The sequence below is a fragment of the Sinocyclocheilus anshuiensis genome, unplaced genomic scaffold (genome assembly GCF_001515605.1).
Source record: "Sinocyclocheilus anshuiensis isolate Anshui unplaced genomic scaffold, SAMN03320099.WGS_v1.1 scaffold180, whole genome shotgun sequence".
Lineage (NCBI taxonomy): Eukaryota > Metazoa > Chordata > Actinopteri > Cypriniformes > Cyprinidae > Sinocyclocheilus > Sinocyclocheilus anshuiensis.
Genome location: NW_015554093.1, coordinates 140439 through 159612, shown reverse-complemented (window position 1 = coordinate 159612; position 19174 = coordinate 140439). Strand labels below are relative to the sequence as shown.

At 36.8% G+C, this 19174-nt stretch overlaps 2 protein-coding genes across 7 annotated transcripts in view; both read right to left on the bottom strand.

The window, feature by feature from the left end:
- Positions 1–13753, bottom strand: part of LOC107669371 (dixin-A) — a 27792-nt gene extending 14039 nt beyond the window's left edge. The window contains exons 1-5 of one of the 5 annotated variants that reach the window (XM_016461565.1): positions 13619–13753; positions 7791–7920; positions 7575–7700; positions 7241–7490; positions 6274–6393 (exon numbers count right to left, since the gene is read on the bottom strand). In XM_016461565.1, coding sequence (XP_016317051.1) covers positions 6274–6393; positions 7241–7490; positions 7575–7700; positions 7791–7920; positions 13619–13651 — 659 coding nt within the window. In that variant the 5' untranslated portion in view covers positions 13652–13753. Of the gene's footprint in view, positions 1–6273; positions 6394–7240; positions 7491–7574; positions 7701–7790; positions 7921–11936; positions 12163–13618 lie in introns of those variants that run through there. The other 4 variants (XM_016461566.1, XM_016461567.1, XM_016461564.1 and 1 more) reach the window with 4 other exon arrangements.
- Positions 13754–17080: 3327 nt separating this feature from the next.
- Positions 17081–19174, bottom strand: part of LOC107669372 (E3 ubiquitin-protein ligase rififylin-like) — a 3759-nt gene continuing 1665 nt past the window's right edge. For both annotated transcript variants that reach the window (XM_016461568.1, XM_016461569.1), the window contains exons 4-5: positions 18003–18026; positions 17081–17899 (exon numbers count right to left, since the gene is read on the bottom strand). In XM_016461568.1, the coding sequence (XP_016317054.1) occupies positions 17715–17899; positions 18003–18026 (209 nt within the window). In that variant the 3' untranslated portion in view covers positions 17081–17714. The remainder of the gene's footprint in view (positions 17900–18002; positions 18027–19174) is intronic.

Here is a 19174-nt window from a genome sequence, read left to right as displayed (position 1 = left end):
AGAACAGCCGACACTGGAGTCTACTCTACCAGGATCAGGAAACGGTCCTCCATAAAATGCGCTGAATATTTGGGTTAAACTGTTCTGGAACAGTGTTGTAAATACAACTTAACCACTGATTTCTAGTCGTGTCCTCTTTTGGAAGGCCAAACAAAGTAGTTTCGCTTTCACAACTCAGCGTCAAACACACAGCGACACACACAGCGGGCTAGAGTGAGTGGCGGCCGGAGGCCTAGAGTGAGGAACGGCCGGCGGGCTAGAGCTGCGGCGGGTGGGCTTGAGAACGGTCCGGCCGGCGGATTCGATGAAGGAGCGTCTGGCGGGCTTGCGGCAATCACATGTGACGACCCCGGGCTGGACTCCGCTTCGTCCACGGTGAAAGCCGATCCAGCGATGAGAACGGCGTGGTTGGTGGATTCGACGAAGGAGCGGCCGGCGGGCTTGCGGCAACCACATGTGACTCCACTTCGTCCACGGTGAAAGCCAATCCGGCGGTCAACAGCGCGAAGTTGATGTATTTCCTCAGTGACCAGCACGGATCAGCTCCAGGCATGACGAAGCGGATATCGTCCTCTTTTGGAAGGCCAAACAAAGTAGTTTCGCTTTCACAACGAAACACAGCGTCTTCATGGCATGGCGGTAATAACAGTGTCATATCTATACACATTTTTCCCAGAACGTTCTTGCGATCCGGTAGCAATTCTTCAATGGCCTGGTAGTGGGTCGCGACCCGGTGGTTGGGGACCTCTACATTAAAGTCCAGAACAGGTTACACATGGATGTTTAATACTTAGGTTAGGTGGTGTTTTAAAAGTACGATGAAAAGTAATAGTGATGCTTAGCAAGCACCATTCACAAGACACTTAAGGCCCGTTTACACCAAGAATGATAACTATAAGGATAACTAGAACAATAACTATATTAATATCCGCACCAAGGCACGATAATGTTCTGCTATTATAAGTGCACACTGCATTTATGTCGTGTGTCACTTTAAATGTTTGAGCTCTTTAAAGCATGATCGATTCTGTTTGGCTGTCAATGTTTTAAAAACCTTCTGAAAATGATTCCAATGACATTGTGGTGTGGACTTCCCTATCATAGAATTAGAATGATTATTAAAACTTTATAGTTATCATTACAGTTATCGTCCTTGATGTGAACGGGCCTTTAGATGTCAAAAACCTCAGATTCAGTGTTTAACTGGCTGCTCAGAGGACATGAAATATAACATTCAACACTGTACAACTAAGGCATTTCAATTGGCCTTGAAGTGTACAATATCAGCAATTGCTATTGCTGAAACATCCTTTATTCATAGCAAAGACGGATGGAAAATGACAGCTATAGAATGACTGTCTGATTCCACTGAATAGGAATCAAAGCGAATCCACAAAGCGTTCTTCTAGTTATAAATAAAGATCCGCTATGGCTGTTTTCTCTGGATGAAACACAAGCCTGCGCTGAGATCCTTCCTATGCAAAGTGTTCTCACCATTCTTTTTGAAATGCAAAACAAAAAGAAACAAGTATAATGTGCTCCATTTTTCATAAGCTACTGCAGCGTGCACTGACTGGGTTTTATATAACCACTGATTGAATGCAATGGGAACATACAGAACTGTTGCTGTATGGTGAAGCCTGCTCTGATGATTCAGTCTGGCTTCAGAGTCCCAGCAGTAAACCCAATAATCTCTTTAACGGAGCTTTCCAAAACATCTTCTCCCCTGATAAATATTACTGGATCTCAGAACATTTTCTCACATCTCCCACACACTCGCATATCAAACTGCAAAAATGACCAACAAGTGGTCCAATACAAATAAACAAGTTCTGCTCTGAGATTCTCACACGAGATTAGTCAGTCTGAAGGGTCATTAGATGATTCTCATGAGAGCTCATCAGATGCACGTCACAAAACCAGAAGTCATTTGGTGGGGTGGCAGGAAGCTCATTAAAGCATATTTATGCTCCAGAATCAGCAATTGGGCACAGGAGCCTGTGTTATTTAAAGAAAAAGGCCAGCAGATGCAAAACGTCAACATAATGGAAATTCTTGGCTGCCAAGGTGAGAGTTCAAGATTTATTTCACATCTGGGAGGCTGTTTTGAAGAGAAAAGGCTGAGCAGACATATCCGGCATTCTTTGCACTGTTGTAAGGAAAACAAACTGCTTTACAACAAAACAAGAGAGAAATATTCTTCCTAGATTTCTTGTCAAATCCACATGCATTCAAGGCACTTCAAAGTGTCTGACTGAGTGAAATATTGTGCTGTGTGTCAATGACAGATGCCAATGACACAAAATTAGATGCTAAAGCACAGCACAGGTGGCACTGACATACAGTAGAAAACATGATTCAAAATCTTTTATGTAAGCTACAGTAGAAAAGTAAATTGGGTCAGATCCTCTAAACAAGTCACAGCTGTCATTCACAGCCACAGGCTTTCGTCACCTCAGCCTGCCAACTCCTAATAAATTAATTCTGTTAGCTTTTTTTGCATCTAATGGCTGTCAATGTGAACCTTATACTGAGAAGCATAGGACAGCATCAGTAAAATTGAGTTGGTGAGTGAAATCTATTAGTCAAACTTGACTTTAATAAAAATATACAGTATAATATATATATTATATATATATATAAATTGCTAAAAATACTTGCAAATGTGCTTGTCACAGTGTTTATTGAAGGGACAATTTACCCAAAAAATGAAAATTATGTCATCATTTACTCACCCTTAAATTGTTATAAACCTGTATTCTGCGGAACACAACATATATTTAAGATATTTTGGAAGATAATGTGGTAACCAAACAGGTTTTTGACTATTAACTTCTATTGTATGGACAAAAAACAGAGACATCTCAAAATATCTTCATGTTCCACATACGAAATAAAGGCAATAAGTATTCTGGAGCAACATAAGGGTGAGTAAATTAACTATTCCTTTAAAACATCACAAATATGCTGCAATAGTGTCTTACCATTTGATTTGTTTGGCTCCCATTTCGGCACTCTCTAAAACTCTCTAGCCCTCTGCACCACGTTTATTCATCCATAGACCATAAGGAAGTCTAGACATCAGCATCGTTCTTACAGAAAACTTCTTTAGAGTCCTGCTTCAGCATGCAGTGTCTACAGCATTACCACTCGTTTGCTAACTAGCTCCTCTTAATCACCATGCTTGTAACTGACAGCGGATCCTATCTGTGAGTTCAAAGCCTCTTCAGATGCACCTGACGTTGTCCATATGGAAATCCTGTTTTCAATCCGTCCACGGTGACAGGAGAGAGTGGCACTGCTCTGTTACCAAGGCAGCTGCATCCTGCTCCCCTCCTCTCCGGCTGTGAGTTGGGCTAATTATTCTTCTCAGTTCAACCTGTTCACAGACGACTCCTTCACTTCAGAAAGCTCTCCATCGCTGAGATCCGTGTGTCCCTGTCTAGTTCTCGCGCTCCCTCCCTCACTAGCTCCTCTTTTTCTGTGCGGAGATGTTAGACTCAGTCCGGCCTTCCTCTGTTTACCCTCCCCCTCCAACCCTCCCTCTATTTCGTCTTCTCTCTCTCTGTCCTGCCTCTCTCCCCATCTGTTAGGACTGGTATTTTGACGGAGGGGGAGCTGGTACAGGACTGTCTGGCTTGTAGGTGGGCTCAGATCTGCTCTGGACAGTTTACTACAGCATAATGCATTTCTGATTTAACAACATTCACACAACTTTTCTTTCACAGAGGGTAGGCATAAAATAATCACAAAATTGCTATAATTACATAGGATTAGATAACATAACATTGTGTACATGCTTCAAAAGTTTGGGATAATTTGGGGTAATTTTTTTATGTTTTTGAAGTTTCACAATTTGAGTTGAATTACTGAAATAAATGAACTTTTCCACGACATTCTAATTTATTGAGATGCACCTGTAATAATTTCAGAAACAAAAATATTGTGAAATATTACTACAGTTTAAAAGATCTGTTTTCCTTTTTAATATATTTTAAAATGTCATTTATTCCTGTGATGGCAAAGCTGAATTTTCAGCAGCCATTACTCCAGTCTTCATTGTCACATGATCTTTCAGAAATCATTCTAACATGCTAATTTGGTGCTCAGGAAACTTTTCTTTATATTAACAATTTTGAAAACAATGCTGCTTAATATTTGTGTGAAAAACCACAATACATTTTTAGGATTATTTGATGAATGGAAATTTCCAAAGAACAGTAATTTTTTGTAACAATATAGAACTCTTTGCTGTCATTTGATCAAATTAATGCCTCTTTGCTGAATAAATGGTGTAGTGTACTTTTAACACAACATTCAAGTATTTGGTTTTCTTTTACAGAGGATGGGCATATTAGCTAATATTATTTAATTATGCACAATAAATGTGCACAATATGTAAACAAGTTGTTTCACTTAAAATTCTAACAGTATTTGAGAAGAAAAAAAAAAAAAAAGGTGTATTGTCCATTGATTGGGCTGCTGGTAGATTTTGTAAATGATTGAAAGGAGAGCAGACACAGACCTAGGCTGATTTATCAGCCAAGCTGATATATTTGTCTGTCACTACTCTTTATTAAATAGTACTGTGAAAAGAGAACTGAATAGTACTGTGGTAGAGAGAACAGAATATGTTTGTGACATTGTGTAATCCAAAATTGAATGAGCACTGCAACCTCTCTGACAGAATGGAAATCTAAAATGATCTCTGCGCAAATCAATAAAGGTGGACAACATATGCACAATGCAAACAAAATGCTGTCTATCATGGCAGAAAAAAAACTGTTCTGTGTATATGGATTGCAGAGGTATCAGAAATACCAACCTCGTAAGAAAATAAAGAACAATCTGCTGAGAATCACTATAGTGAGATCGTCAATTGTTCTCCTTACAATCTATACATTAAATGGTCAATAACAATTTTAACAATTTATAAAAGCATTTAAGTTTAAGCATGACACAAATGTATCCTCATCTTGAGTCTTGACCCTTATAACCACTGTGAATGCCTCTTACCTAACCTTCAGGGCAGTGATCTATCCAGATCTGTCAAGTTAACACTGATCAAATGCCTCTTAATTTCAGTCCAAGTCACTGATCTGACAAGGTCCAAGAATGGTTTCTTACATAACACTTTTAAAAACATTTCAAGACATCTGCAAAACAAGAATTAATGACTAAGCGTACAAATGATGTTCCTTTGGATAATCAAGGTACTGAATCAGCTCTTCCAAATAGAATCATAGCTGATGCCTCACATAAAAGAACAGTCACAAGTTTTCTGGTCTTCAGTGGCAAAGCATGATGATGCCTTAAAGAAAGCCAGTGGGCAGGAAAATCTCAGGCCTTACAAAACAAGCAGTGAGAAAATCCTTGTGACAGCCTCCTCCAGCCTATCTATGTGTTCTACTCTCATAAAAGCAGAGAGAATGAAGAAGAAGTTTGTGATAACATGTTTGTGTATATTTTGTAACTAAGAGATGGGGTGAAAACCGATGACACCCTGCAATGACAAACTGATTGGTTCCAAGAGCTGTTTTGCAAAACTGAAGCAAATTATTCACAGCTGAATGCATTCTTAACTTACAAGCTTATATTTACATTTACATTTACATTTACATTTAGTCATTTAGCAGACGCTTTTATCCAAAGCGACTTACAAATGAGGACAATAAAAGCAGTCAAAACTAACAAAAGAGCAACAATATATAAGTGCAAATGACAAGTCTCGGTTAGCCTAACGCAGTACACGTAGCAAGGTGTATATATATATTATACACACACACACACACACACACAAAGAAAAACAAGTAGATAGAATAGAAAAAATAGAAAGCTAGTGTATAAAATAAAAAAATAAAAAAGATAAATATAGATAAAGTAGAATTAAAATAGAATAGAAAGTGTTAGAGTTAGAGGGTCTCTTATATCTACATCAGCACCTTTTTGTCTATTTATATGCATTTTCACTAATGTTTTGTTTAGTGATTTTGATTAAATGCTTTTAATGCATCTTAAATATTCATTTTGAAACTGTCCAATTTCTCATTATCTTATTTCTTTCAGTACTTAGAATTATGTAAATGTTACGATTCACATTTGCAGCTTTATTAGCTTTTCCAAAGAAGTTGGTTCCAACAATTCAATTTTTTAAGATGACTTTTGAAAGAAGATCCAAAATATCTTCTGTATATTCAAACTATTAGTTAATTCTGTTTGAAGTAATATAGAGACTAGCTGCATTCTATTTACCCATCAATATTCAGAATTTACCCAGTAGATCTTGCTCCTGTCTCCTCTTCAAATGTCTCTTTCTGCCCCTCGTACTGCTGAACCAATTCCCGGACACTCCAGCAGGGGTTCTCACCATCCTCCTCACCACTGCAGCAACGACTAAGAGTATACAAAAATAATACAGAGAGATTAGAAATGGTAAAAAGCTGTTTCAAGGATGGATGATCTTTTCATGTGTAAACTAAATGGGTTAACAACTCTCTCTGAATACATATTTTGAATCATTCCGCACTGTTTCAGGCTTACATAAAATATTTCCAAAAGCTCCAACAGAGCACATTAGAGATTATTGCTAGGGGGGACACAAAATCTTAAATTGTGGATGAAACATATGTTTATATTTGCAGATCTGATTATCCATATGCTACCTCTGATTGGAGCTGCAATTCCAACTGACAGCAGCAAGAGGGCAATGATTCATCCGTTTTATTTTGTCATCATTTACTGTATGTGACTTTATTTCTTCTTTGAAACACAAAAGGAGAACTACTAGCACTAATACTTGAAATCAAACAGACCAGAATTTATGTTTTCACTGATAACATTTCACCGGTTTTGTGAACTGAATCAAATGAATCTTAAGAAAGACCCAACTTAAGAAGACGATTTGTTCATAACCTGGACATAGTTATTTCTCTCATGAACTTTTAATGAAAGCACCAATGAGAGCTGGGTTGGATGTCAGGATTTTCACTGAATAATGACTTCTATTCCAGCCTGTTCCACAAAGTTATCCAACCACATGAGGGTCAGTAAATGACAAAACTTTTTTTTGGATGAATCTTTTTTTGGATCTTTTAAGCAAAGCTAATGGACCCTCTTCAAATCAGAAGGAGATTTAAGAGCAGTTGCTCTATGGAAGCAGATCTACTTAAATGAATAAACATTTACAAAACTCTTTTGAAGGAGGAAAAGGAGATTAAGGGCAAAATGAAGCTACATGTACCTCCATTCTTGCCTTAGATGAAAAACAGAGCGGCCAGGGCGAGAGGCATCCTGCCTGGCTGCTGCCAATGCTGCTGCTGCATTCTGGGCCATGGCCATGGTGGAATGAGGCCTGTGATTGGTCGAGGAGCCAGTGGAACTCCTGCCTAAGCCAGCTCCAGCTCTGTGACTGGCTGATGCGGAGGGTTTAAAATGTGCAGCTAGAGCGAGGATGAGCCTCATGGCGGATTTGAGGTTCCCTTCCACAATGTCTTTGAGTACAGAGAGAAAGAGTAGATCTTAAATAAGTAGCTTTATCAGCTTAACCATGAGTAAGAGCCTGCTTTGTAACTCACCCCTGGCAGATGTCTGAGGCATTCTGATCCGTTTGGATGACACAAACTGCAGAACCTTCTCCACATTCTGCTTCCTCTCCTGGTCGTCACGTGGCACATAATGAAGGCCATCCAGCAGCTCACCAGCTTGCCAAATATATAAAACGCATCTCAATAAAAAGGCTTATTATACAGTGCTGCAATAAAAATGGAATAAGATGTATTGTACAGGCTTACCCACTATCTCAATGAGGTGTGCTAGAACCACACCATCTCTGAGATCCTGTCGTAGATCACTCACAGGTTTCAGTTCAGGCTTCTTTCTCAGCTGTGCATTAACCCAAGACACATAGGCAGCCAGTTGCTGCTAAAACGACAAACATTTCATACAGGTAAGTGCAAACTTGGTTATAGTCTACAGCTCAAGAGCACATTGTACTTCTGATTTTTTTGCTTTCAAATATTTTATTGCTATTTGACGGTTATATTATATGGCTGCTTTTATTTGGTCAAAAATATAGTAAAAAATATATATTATAAAGCAAATACAGTGAAATATTGCAATTTAAAATAACTTTTATTTGAATTTTAAAATGCAATTTATTTCTATGATTGCAAAGCTGAATTTTTAGCAGTCATTACTCCAGTCTTCAATGTCACATGATCATTCAGAAATCATTCTAATATGCTGGTTTCGCTGATCAAGAAACATTTATTTTTTATCAATGTTGAAAATAATTGTGCTGCTTAATATTCTTCTGGAAACTGTAATACATTTTATTTCAGGATTCTTTGATGAGTGGAAATATCAAAAGAACAGCATTAAACCGTCAAACTTTTGAACAGGACTGTGTGTGCATGTATGTATGTGTGTAATATATATATATGCATGTATAGAAAATTTGCAACTAGCTGGACATTATATAGCTGCTACTTCCACCTTTTCCTGGATTTACTGATGCTTCCAAAATGGACATTTTTGCAATTTAAACAAAACCTCATCTATGCTAGTCACAGTATCGGGTTATTTTCCTCAGGCTGTCATACAGCTTAAGCACAAATCACAAGTCTCAATGGAGCCAATGACTCTATGTGCTGTTAAACTGCATACCTCCCTGGAAAGACAGTTATCATTAGTGCTGATGGTCCTGATGGAGAGGTTATGCAGGATATGCCTGTGTTGATACCCACTAGGATACCCATTGTCAAAAGAAATTTATGCCTCAGTGATCAAGATGCACCTGCTTTGACAGAACAAGTCCCTCCTCATTCACCCCGGCTGGTCAGCATCACCCGGGTTCAACGGCGTGGATTAGGCTGACTTGCACTTTCTCTGCCATGTCACAAAAGGACAGCTTAACTCCCCACATTCACACTTCCTCTTCAGCAAATAAATGTAGGAACACAAAGACTGCAGTGAGGTTTGCCGCAGTTCTACCCTCTGGCAAAAGTGCTGCGCTCTAAACAAATTTTTTTCCCCCCTTAAATGCTGAAGAATGTGAAACTGAAGTTTTGGAGTAAATAAAACAAAAAATGCAGTTTTGGATATTCTGAGCTTTTCTTTTAAACAATTCTCATATGTGACATACACTACTATTTAAACAGATCTATTTAAAAAGATCAGTAAGATATAGATTTTTGAAAGATATGCATTTTTTTTTTATTCAGCAAGGATGCATTAATTTTATCAAAAGTGACAGTTAAGATTTTTTAATGTTATAAAAGAGTTCGGTTTCAAATAAATGCTGTTCTTTTCAACTTCCTATTCTTCAAATATATCATGTATCACGGCTTCCACAAAAATATTAAGCAGCACAACAACATTGATAATAATAAGCATGTTTCTTGTGCACTACATCAGCATAGAAGAATATAAGACTTCTTTCGAAAACATTAAAAAACCTTACAGACTCCAAACATTTGAATGGTAGTGCATGACAGAAATTGAACATGCATGACATCAAGTGTCACACCCTTACAAAACACACTCTGCTATTCATCTGGAAGACTGTGGGGAAATCTTTCATGGGCCTCAATCTCCGAAGCAACGTCGAGTTCACATCATATGCCAACACGTGCACAGTCAAGAAAAACACATGCACACCAAAATAAAGAAAACAAAATGAGCTCTGCATGTTTTTCACGAGGGATCTTCTTGCACACAGTAGCATTTATTGATTTGCCACATGGTGGGCTGACTAACACAATGCAAGCTCTGTCTGAAGCATATCTGTCTCTCTATAATCTAACAGTGGCCCAGAGTGACAGGCTTCCCAGTAAGAACAGCTAACACTGAGAGCTTTCAGCACAGATGCACTACAAGATGCTGACTGTGCTGTAAAACTGGAAGGTAGCAATAGTCCTGCGCAGCCAGCTTTACAAAGGAGCTATCTGTTCCAACAGCGACCCGACAGACGGGTACATCTCCATCACTGGAGTCTGCTGTATTCTCACCTTTAATCTAGGTGGACCTGAAATATCTGTAGAGATTGAGACAGCTGGGATTCATAACAAAAAAATCAATAATGGTTTGAGAACAGTGCTTGATGGTTTAATGGTTACAGCCTGAGGGCATACAGATGTAGAAGCACTCTGTCTTAGGTAACATCAGTAGGGGATGACTGCCGATAGTGCACACGGTTACAGAAATGGTGTAATATGCTTAACACCTCCTCCCACACTTAGCACCATTTTAGCTGACTACATGTACAGCACAATGGCTGACTGTGTCTCAAAGCTTAGCATGCTGCCCAAAAATAGTCAAGGTTAGCAGCTCACTAAAAAAAATTATTTGTTTGCATTAGTAGGACTGTGTATCACATTATTTAACAGCTATCAAGGCTATCCTTTTCTCTGTTTGGACCGTTACTGGCATTTTACTGCTAACAAACAACTGAAATTATCGCTGTTATTGTGCAAACTGGGGTGTAAATATGGCATTATTTATAGTTTACTATTTTTATTTATAATTTTCATTCATCATTTACCGTTTCAATGTTTATAATTTCATATTTTCTACATTTTCATAATTTAAAAACATTATTTTCAACACAATATTTATGCAATTGTCACCTTTATAGCGCTTTTAACAATACAGATTGTGTCAAATCTGCTGTATTCTCACCTTTAATCTAGGTGGACCTGAAATATCTGTAGAGATTGAGACAGCTGGGATTCATAACAAAAAAATCAATAATGGTTTGAGAACAGTGCTTGATGGTTTAATGGTTACAGCCTGAGGGCATACAGATGTAGAAGCACTCTGTCTTAGGTAACATCAGTAGGGGATGACTGCCGATAGTGCACACGGTTACAGAAATGGTGTAATATGCTTAACACCTCCTCCCACACTTAGCACCATTTCTAAGAGCATGATATTATCTCCACAGGTTAAAAGGGCTTTAACACAGAGGTAGTTCCTGCATATAAATTATACGTGAGTTAAAAGACTACTGTGTTTTACAGTATCAAAATAGGAAAATAGTGTGTCAATGCAAAAGGACAATAGTAAACACTCAATTCTCAGTTAAAAGCAGTTCATCACTGATGTCATCGTCCAGGTCAGTTCAGTTTAAATAGTATCTGTGCAATCAAGGCGACGATATCGCTGGAAATGAAGTGTCCCCAACTAAGCAAGCAAGAGGCGACAGTGGCAAGGAACCAAAACTCCATCGGTGACAGAATGGAGAAAAACACCTTGGGAGAAACCAGGCTCATGGGGGTCAGTTCTCCTCCAGCCATATATATATATATATATATATATAAAATATACATATATATATACATATATATATATATATAATATACATATATTTATATTTGTGTGGCATTAAATAGGATTGTGTCTCCTTTTGCTTAACAGCTGTCAAGACCTTCCTTCACTGTTTGTAGGTCTTATAGACTTTCACTCCAATCAACCAGTTTCAGTATTGATAACCGCATATGTAAAACATTTCAATATTTATAATTTTATGTAAAACATAATTTTCAAAGGATTTCTGCCACTATAATTCTTACGAAATCGCATTTATATAATGTAATTATATAATATAAATATACTTTATATTTGGTATTTGATTTAAATAGCCTATATAAATGCAGAATGTAAACATTGACTGTAAACTAACTTGTACGATGAAATGGATCCAGTGCATGAAATACTACATTCAATAGAACCTGGTAACTTGTTCTTCAGTAACAACTCACAGAAGGTGTAAACAATGCAATGCCATCGCACTCTTCGGAGTTTCTTGCGGAAAACGCCAGTTAAGTTGCGACAGATACTGCTTTTAACTTTTTAGTGAGCCTGGACTTGTCAGAGCCTAATGAGCAAATGAAACAAATGTACGTGTAAACAGGCACGAGGGTTTAGGAGTTCAGTACCTCATTGGGACCCTCCTGCAGCACGTCAAGCAGATTTCCTTTAGACAGGGATGCGATCATTCTTCTGACTTCTCATCAAGGTGAGAGGAGCGCGAGGAGAAAATGTTAACGAGCTTAGTCAGCGAGAGCGTTTTAACCGCATATCGCATGAACTGAGGTAAACAAAGGAAACTACAAAAAAAAACTCAACCAAGGCGATGGCCATATGTGCCAACCCCGTTAGCTCGCTAGACCTGAAACAGGATACGAGGTGGACGCGGATGGGGAGAGGCAATGCGCATGCGTCCGCAGCAGCTGCTCCACGGTCGTTATGGCAACGCTTGAGCTTACGTCGGCTGCTTTCCTTCTCTAGCTTCTGCATTGTGAAATATATTGGTCTGGGACCGTGAAACGCACATTATAGTGCGCACTATAATTATAATTGAAATGACTAATTTTTAGTTAAATGAAAACTTTTGGAACGCAAAGCACAGTAGAGGTGCTCTAGCCTGGATATCACACCCTGTAGTCCCTCCTTGTTTAAAACCAACACCACACTACAATGTGTAAAAATCATGATGTGAAATCTGAAATTCTGTACGCAGTTTACTCTGGCTTTCATTGTGTACAGACACAACACCACATCCTTCCTGTCTGCCTCATGCTTCCTGCATCTGCCTGTACACTTTTTTATATATATATATAAAAAGTTAAACTTATAACAATTAGCTTAATATATAGCTGCACTGAATTATAAAACATTACTACAGAGATAAAAGGCTACCTCTACAATTAGGGCATAATTTGTCTATTATTTTATTTATCTATTTTTCATTAAATGTCTGTGTCTCCCCCTGCTGTAAGAATGGGGAAAACATGATTCTAAATAGCCAATAATAATAATGGAATTGTTATTACTAAAAAAGCATTTATTATATATATATATATATATATATATTTTAATCTTATTAGTGGGTAGCCCAAGCATAGAATAAATATTTTGTATAGTCAAATAAAATTAATGAGCTCTACGGAGTCTGTGGCTTTTTATTTTTTTAAATAAAATGATCTCTTTTGTTGTTCAAACTGTGGTATATATGGCATAATTGATCATTTGCTCTTTTTTCATCTTTTATCATTTTCATTCATTTAAATTTAAAACATTTAATACATTTCTAAGCATTATTTTTACAATTGTAATTTGAACTTTACAGTTCAAATCTTCAGAGACCTCATAAAAATGCACAGTGTGGCTCATATATAGCACAAATTATTTTCACATTCACATTTCAAGCTGAGATCCTTTAGGATTACACCTGTCTTCCACTTCTGAGGCTTTTATGTGATGATCACACTTACAGATTTCTCCACAGATGGTGAATGCAGCATCTTGCTGATCTACACAGTGATAAACGCTTCATTGGTTTTGATTTGTTCATTATTTTAACAGCACGAGAAACGAAACAGTTGATCATGGAAAAATCAAGTCTCTCCCTGGAGATTTTCATCACTTACACTTCAAGACACTATTAGAATTTACTTACGGCTGACTCCGATTGAACATCACAAAAAGAGAAGAAACATAAATATTAAAACCTGAAACTTGTAAAGACAAGCGGCCTCTTAACATTAAAACTAACGTTACTTAGCGTTAGCATTCATAACGTGATCAGAAAGCAGTTCTTAAAGTTTGAGCAACCTACCTTAGGTTTCTCCCGCTTTCTTGACGATATCATTTGTAAGTTTTTGAATCCACATTCATGTAAATATAGTTATACATTTCCACCAGTAAAAACTAAATCGCAGCAGCAGACTGCTGAATTCGCACCGGTCATAGTTTCTATGGTTACTTACCAGAAACAGAAGCACGTGCGCGAAACAGCCATTGGTTTGCTAGTGCTAATTGCTTCCCTGATTGACGTTAGAGTGGCTGCAAATTTAATAGTGCAAGTGTTTTGAATAATCACTGTAGAGATTAAAGGCTAACTTTACCCTTTATTGCAGGGGTGCCCAAACTCGGTCCTGCAGGGCCGGTGTCCTGAAGAGTTTAGCTCCAACCCCAATTAAACACACCTGAACCAGCTAATCAAACTCTTACTAGGCATACTAGAAACTTGAAGGCAGGTGTGTTGAGGCAAGTTGGAGCTAATCTCTGCAGGACACCGGCCCTCCAGGACCGAGTTTGGGCACCCCTGCTTTATTGTATGAGATTATTAAATTATTTTCGTATTAGTGAGCTGTGTCTCCCCCTGCTGTAAAAACGGCAAACTGTAAAGTCAATTTTAATGCAGTCAGAAAACAGAAATATCTATAAAATCTATATTTGGATATCGAATCAAAACTGAATAGTTATTAAAATAAATCCCGAGTGACACATGTTCAGCTGCTGTAGGTTTTGTTTATTGATACAAAAAAACCAAAACAAAACAAATATTTGCACAAGAACAACTATATATAGCCTAGTAACAAAATTTAAAAATATATAAATTGATCAATAATTATAAACCTTATCACCTTCCAATGTAGTGTTTTACAGGAATACAGCATTTAGCACATCAGGCTCACTGCATATTAAACACAATATTGGCAATATGACATGCTAAGTTATATGATAAATGTTTACTACACCTGGAACAGCGTTTGAGTTATCAGTTGATTTGATTATATTTCATATAGTTAAAAAAAAAGCCAGTCTCAAAAAATCTAAAAAAAATACAAGACCAAACAAAAGGATACACAAAAGTTAATACAGAATCCAGTGTCTCCACTCAACCCGGAAAAGTTCATTCAGGCATTTATAAGCACCTTTCAATTATCCTTTTCTTTGCTCATCCATGCAGAGCTCTTACATTGCCCCCCCCCCCACACTCTCTTTTTTTTAAATAAATACTTGTCTAGATATACATCCAAAGTTTCACTTGACTAAAGTCTTATTTCTCATTGCAGACAATTTCTTAGTGCTGCATTCAATGTAGATATATTTGCAAAGACACGTTAGCTTCCAAAAATGCGCTTTAGATCATAGTTATTTTTTTTTTCATTTATATTTCACATTTGTGTAGATATTTAAATCTTCAGATCACAACACAACCTACTGATATTTCAAGGGATATAACTCCACTTGGCACATACACATACACATATTTGGGCACCTTTGCTATTACATAAATAACATAAATTACTTCGATTTTGACAGTGGTGTATACTTAACATGTAAAACTCATCCTGCCCATTTATTTGTTTTTTAACTAGAGCTGTTAAAGCACAAATTGAAAGCTCCAAGCACCACGGAACTGAGCAGAAATTTACATTTTTTGCTGCGTGTCTGTTCATCATCAGCTTTTTAATATATTGTCGGGAGGTTATGGACGTTTATGCTGGGTTTGGACTGACCAGACATTTGAAATGACCGGTAAAACAATGACAGTGAGTAATCGAGATCTTTTAGGTTTTATCATGTGGCTGTTTGATTGATAAATATGCAAATACATAAAACACAAAGCTATCAAAATATAGAATATGTACACGTTGCATATCCTGTCAAAATTCTCCTATAATAACTGAGAAAATTGAAAAGATTGAACTTTTTAAGCCAGATATCTTGTTTAGAAGATCATCTGTGTATTAGAGATGGACTAAATGGTTTAGATGGATCTCAGTGTCATCTACATTCAGCTCAAGAAAGCAAGGAATCAGAGATATGCATCAGACGAAGATTTTTAAATGAAAACATTCCTATATAACCACAATTATGATACATTCGTAAACTTGCCATTTTAATCGTACTTTTTGAATAATTAAAACATCATTCCTCCATCAGTATGAGTATTCAAGTTTAAAAATGAGAGATTTCAAGAATTTTTTGAAAAAAATTGTACAGTTATGATTATCACTCTGTGAAAACTTTTTATTAGGTTAACACACTTTATCATGCAACAATAAATGTAGGCAGTAATGAGCACCTTGTGACTAACACTGACTTTTTAGTTAGTATTACTAGTAATGGTGGAGAACTAGCCACCGGTATAATAAAAAGAAGAATGTACTGAAGCAAATGTCAAGCCAGAAAAGGTTTCTTGGCAGTTTGGAAGTACTGGTTCTGCCTAAAATATGGAGTCAAGACCAAAGTATGAGATTAGGGCTGTGCAATATATCGAAATTATCGAAATATTGCAAATGTACATATCGCAATACTCATATCGCTACAGCTTGCAATATTTGGGGCCATGAACAAAAGACAAAGAGAAAATCACTCACTGTTGTAATGTTAAAATGATATTTTTATGTAATGCTCGAGTAAAACACTACCGTTCACTTTCATAAGTTGTTGTAGGGGTGCTTTCTTATTAGAATCAGAATCAGAATGAGATTTATTCACCACTTAAGTGTGCGCAAACACAAGGAATTTGTTGTGGTTTTACAGGAACTCTTGGTACATACATACAAATAACCATATATATATGACACAAGATAGTTATAGAAGTTCACAGAACTGACTCAGCAACAGCTGAGTAAAACTGTTTCATCTGAGCATGTGGCACTTTAAGCATTATCGTATCGCATATCGAATATCGCATTATTTAATGAGTTATCGCATATCGCATTTTTCTTCAATATCGCACAGCCCTATATGAGATAGTGGAATGGTCTGTGATCTACAAGCGCACAGAGCCTGGAAAATAGCACCTACTCACTAGAAACAAGTACCAATACTGGTAGTGTGTGTAATTATTCAAAAGAATAGTGAAAATGTGAAATGTGCTTATAATGTACTCATCCTCAGGCCATCCAATTTGTCCAATGAGTTTGTTTCTTCATAGGAACAGATTTGAAGAAATTTATCATTACATCACTTGCTCACCAATGGATCCTCTGCAGTGAATGGGTGCCGTCAGAATGAGAGTTCAAACAGCTGATAAAAACATCACAATAATCTACAACACAACTCCAGTCGATCAGTTAACATCTTCTGAAGAAAAGTGGTGTGTTTGTAAAAAAAACAAATCACTCATTTGTAAGACTGGGGTCTTGTGGATTACTTCTGAATTATTGTGATTATTGTCATCAGCTGTTTGGACTCTCATTCTGACGGCACCCATTCACTGCAGAGGATCTATTAGTGAACAAGTGATGTGATGCTAAATTTCTCCAAATCTGTTCCTATGAAGAAACAAACTCATCTACACCTTGGATGGCCTGAGGGTCAGCAAATTTTCATTTTTGGGTGAACTATTTCTTTAACCAAGAGTGGAGTGACCCCGGAAGTGGTCACATTATAGTGGTGATTTAACTGCAATGGTGAAATATTATACAGTCTTAAACACAGAAACAACATGAGAATCAGTGCTCCAAATAAAAATTAAAGTCAACCATTTTACCCTGTTTTCACATCCCAGAAATTTCCAAGTGTATTTCACCCCTTTAAATGTGTTCTTTATACAGATAGACACACCTTTAGGGAGTCTTAAGTGACGTCTTAACCTCTAATGAACTTTTTCCTTTAAACCTTGTTTGCTTATTATTTACATACTGTAAGTAATGCAAATATCGTAGGATGATATAAAGGAAAAATCCTAATAAATAACAAAAAAGTGCAAAAGTCAACAAATGAATTAAACACAACTTGGAAGCCACACCTTAACACTGTTGCAGTTAAAAAAGCAAATAAGTGCATTCAATCATGTAAACTTAGAAACAAAGCAGCAAAATGAAACATTATCAAAAAATGTGAGAAAATGTTGTTCAATGTGTGAAAAAGCAACAACCTGTAGGGGACAGTCGGTCTCTTTGCACCCGAATTCATGATCTGAAGACATGCACGGCTCGAACAACGTACTGTCGGCAGATGGGACACTCGTTCATGTGTTTCCCACACTTGCTGCATGTGACCATGTGGCCGCACTCCAGCAGAACGCAGTCAATGGGGGAGTCCATGCAGATCTTGCACAGGTTCTCCTCCTGGCCACTGGGCTCAGCAGGATCAGCTGGAAGAATGGTGAGAAATTCAATTATGTGGCACAAATTCAGGAACTGTAATTTTTAATATAGCATTTTGGGGCTTATTGCAACAGTATCCATGAAACATACCCGCTTCTGTTTTTGTATTTGAAACTGAAAGTAAAGGAAAGTGCAAAAACATAAATTTCAGTAAATTTGAAGAACAACAGTATATACACTATAATGATTTAAGTTACAGTACCATTCAAGAGTTTGGGATTGTTAAGATCGGCAAGATATTTTTTTCAAATAAGACTCATGCTCACCAAGGCTACATTTATTTGATCAAAATACAGTACAATCAGTAATATTGTGAAATATTATTACAATTTAAAATAACTGTTTTGTATTTTACTATATTTTAAAATGTAATTTATTCCTGTCAATGCAAAGCTTAATTTTCCAGTCTTCAGTAGCATGAGATATTTTATGATACATTTTTACATCAGTATTGTGTATATATATATATATATATATATATTTATATATATATATATATATATATATATATTGATGAATGGAAAATACTAAAGAACAGCTCTTGTTTGAATTTAAATTCAAATCTTTTTAAATATTTTTCACCAACATACGCTTATGGTCATAAGTAAGTGCAGTGGCATAACTGTAGTGTACTATCTGTCGCTGTGTTCTATGTTTACTTTTGTATTTTTGTTATATGCTTAAATTTTGTACAGCACTTTGGCCAACAGCTGTTGTTTTTAAATGTGCTCTATAAATAAATGTGACTGACTGACTGACTGACTGACTTTTGTAACATTATAAATGTCTTTACAGTCACTTATGATCAACTGACTGCATGCTTGCTGAATACAAGCATCAATTTCTTTCAAAAAATCTTGCTGACCCTAAACTTCTAAATTGTAGTGTACATAAACTAGGATGTTTTTTAGTTGTTCATTTATTAGAATCTGATGATTTCTTGTAAGAATAATTCTACTTGTTTGGAAAAAAATACACATGCTAAACAATAACATTAAAGGGGTCATATGATGCGATTTCAATTTTTCCTTTCTCTTTGGAGTGTTACAAGCTCTTGGTACATAAGATCTGTAAAGTTTCAAAGAAAAAAGTCTCAAATCCAAAGAGATATTCTTTATAAAAGTTAAGAGTCAACCACGCCTACCTAAAACGGCTTGTTCTAACACGCCCCCACATGTCTACGTCACAATGTGGGAAGATCTGCATAACACCGCCCAAATGTTCACGCAAAGAAAGAAGGCGTAACTTTTATTCTCGCTGTA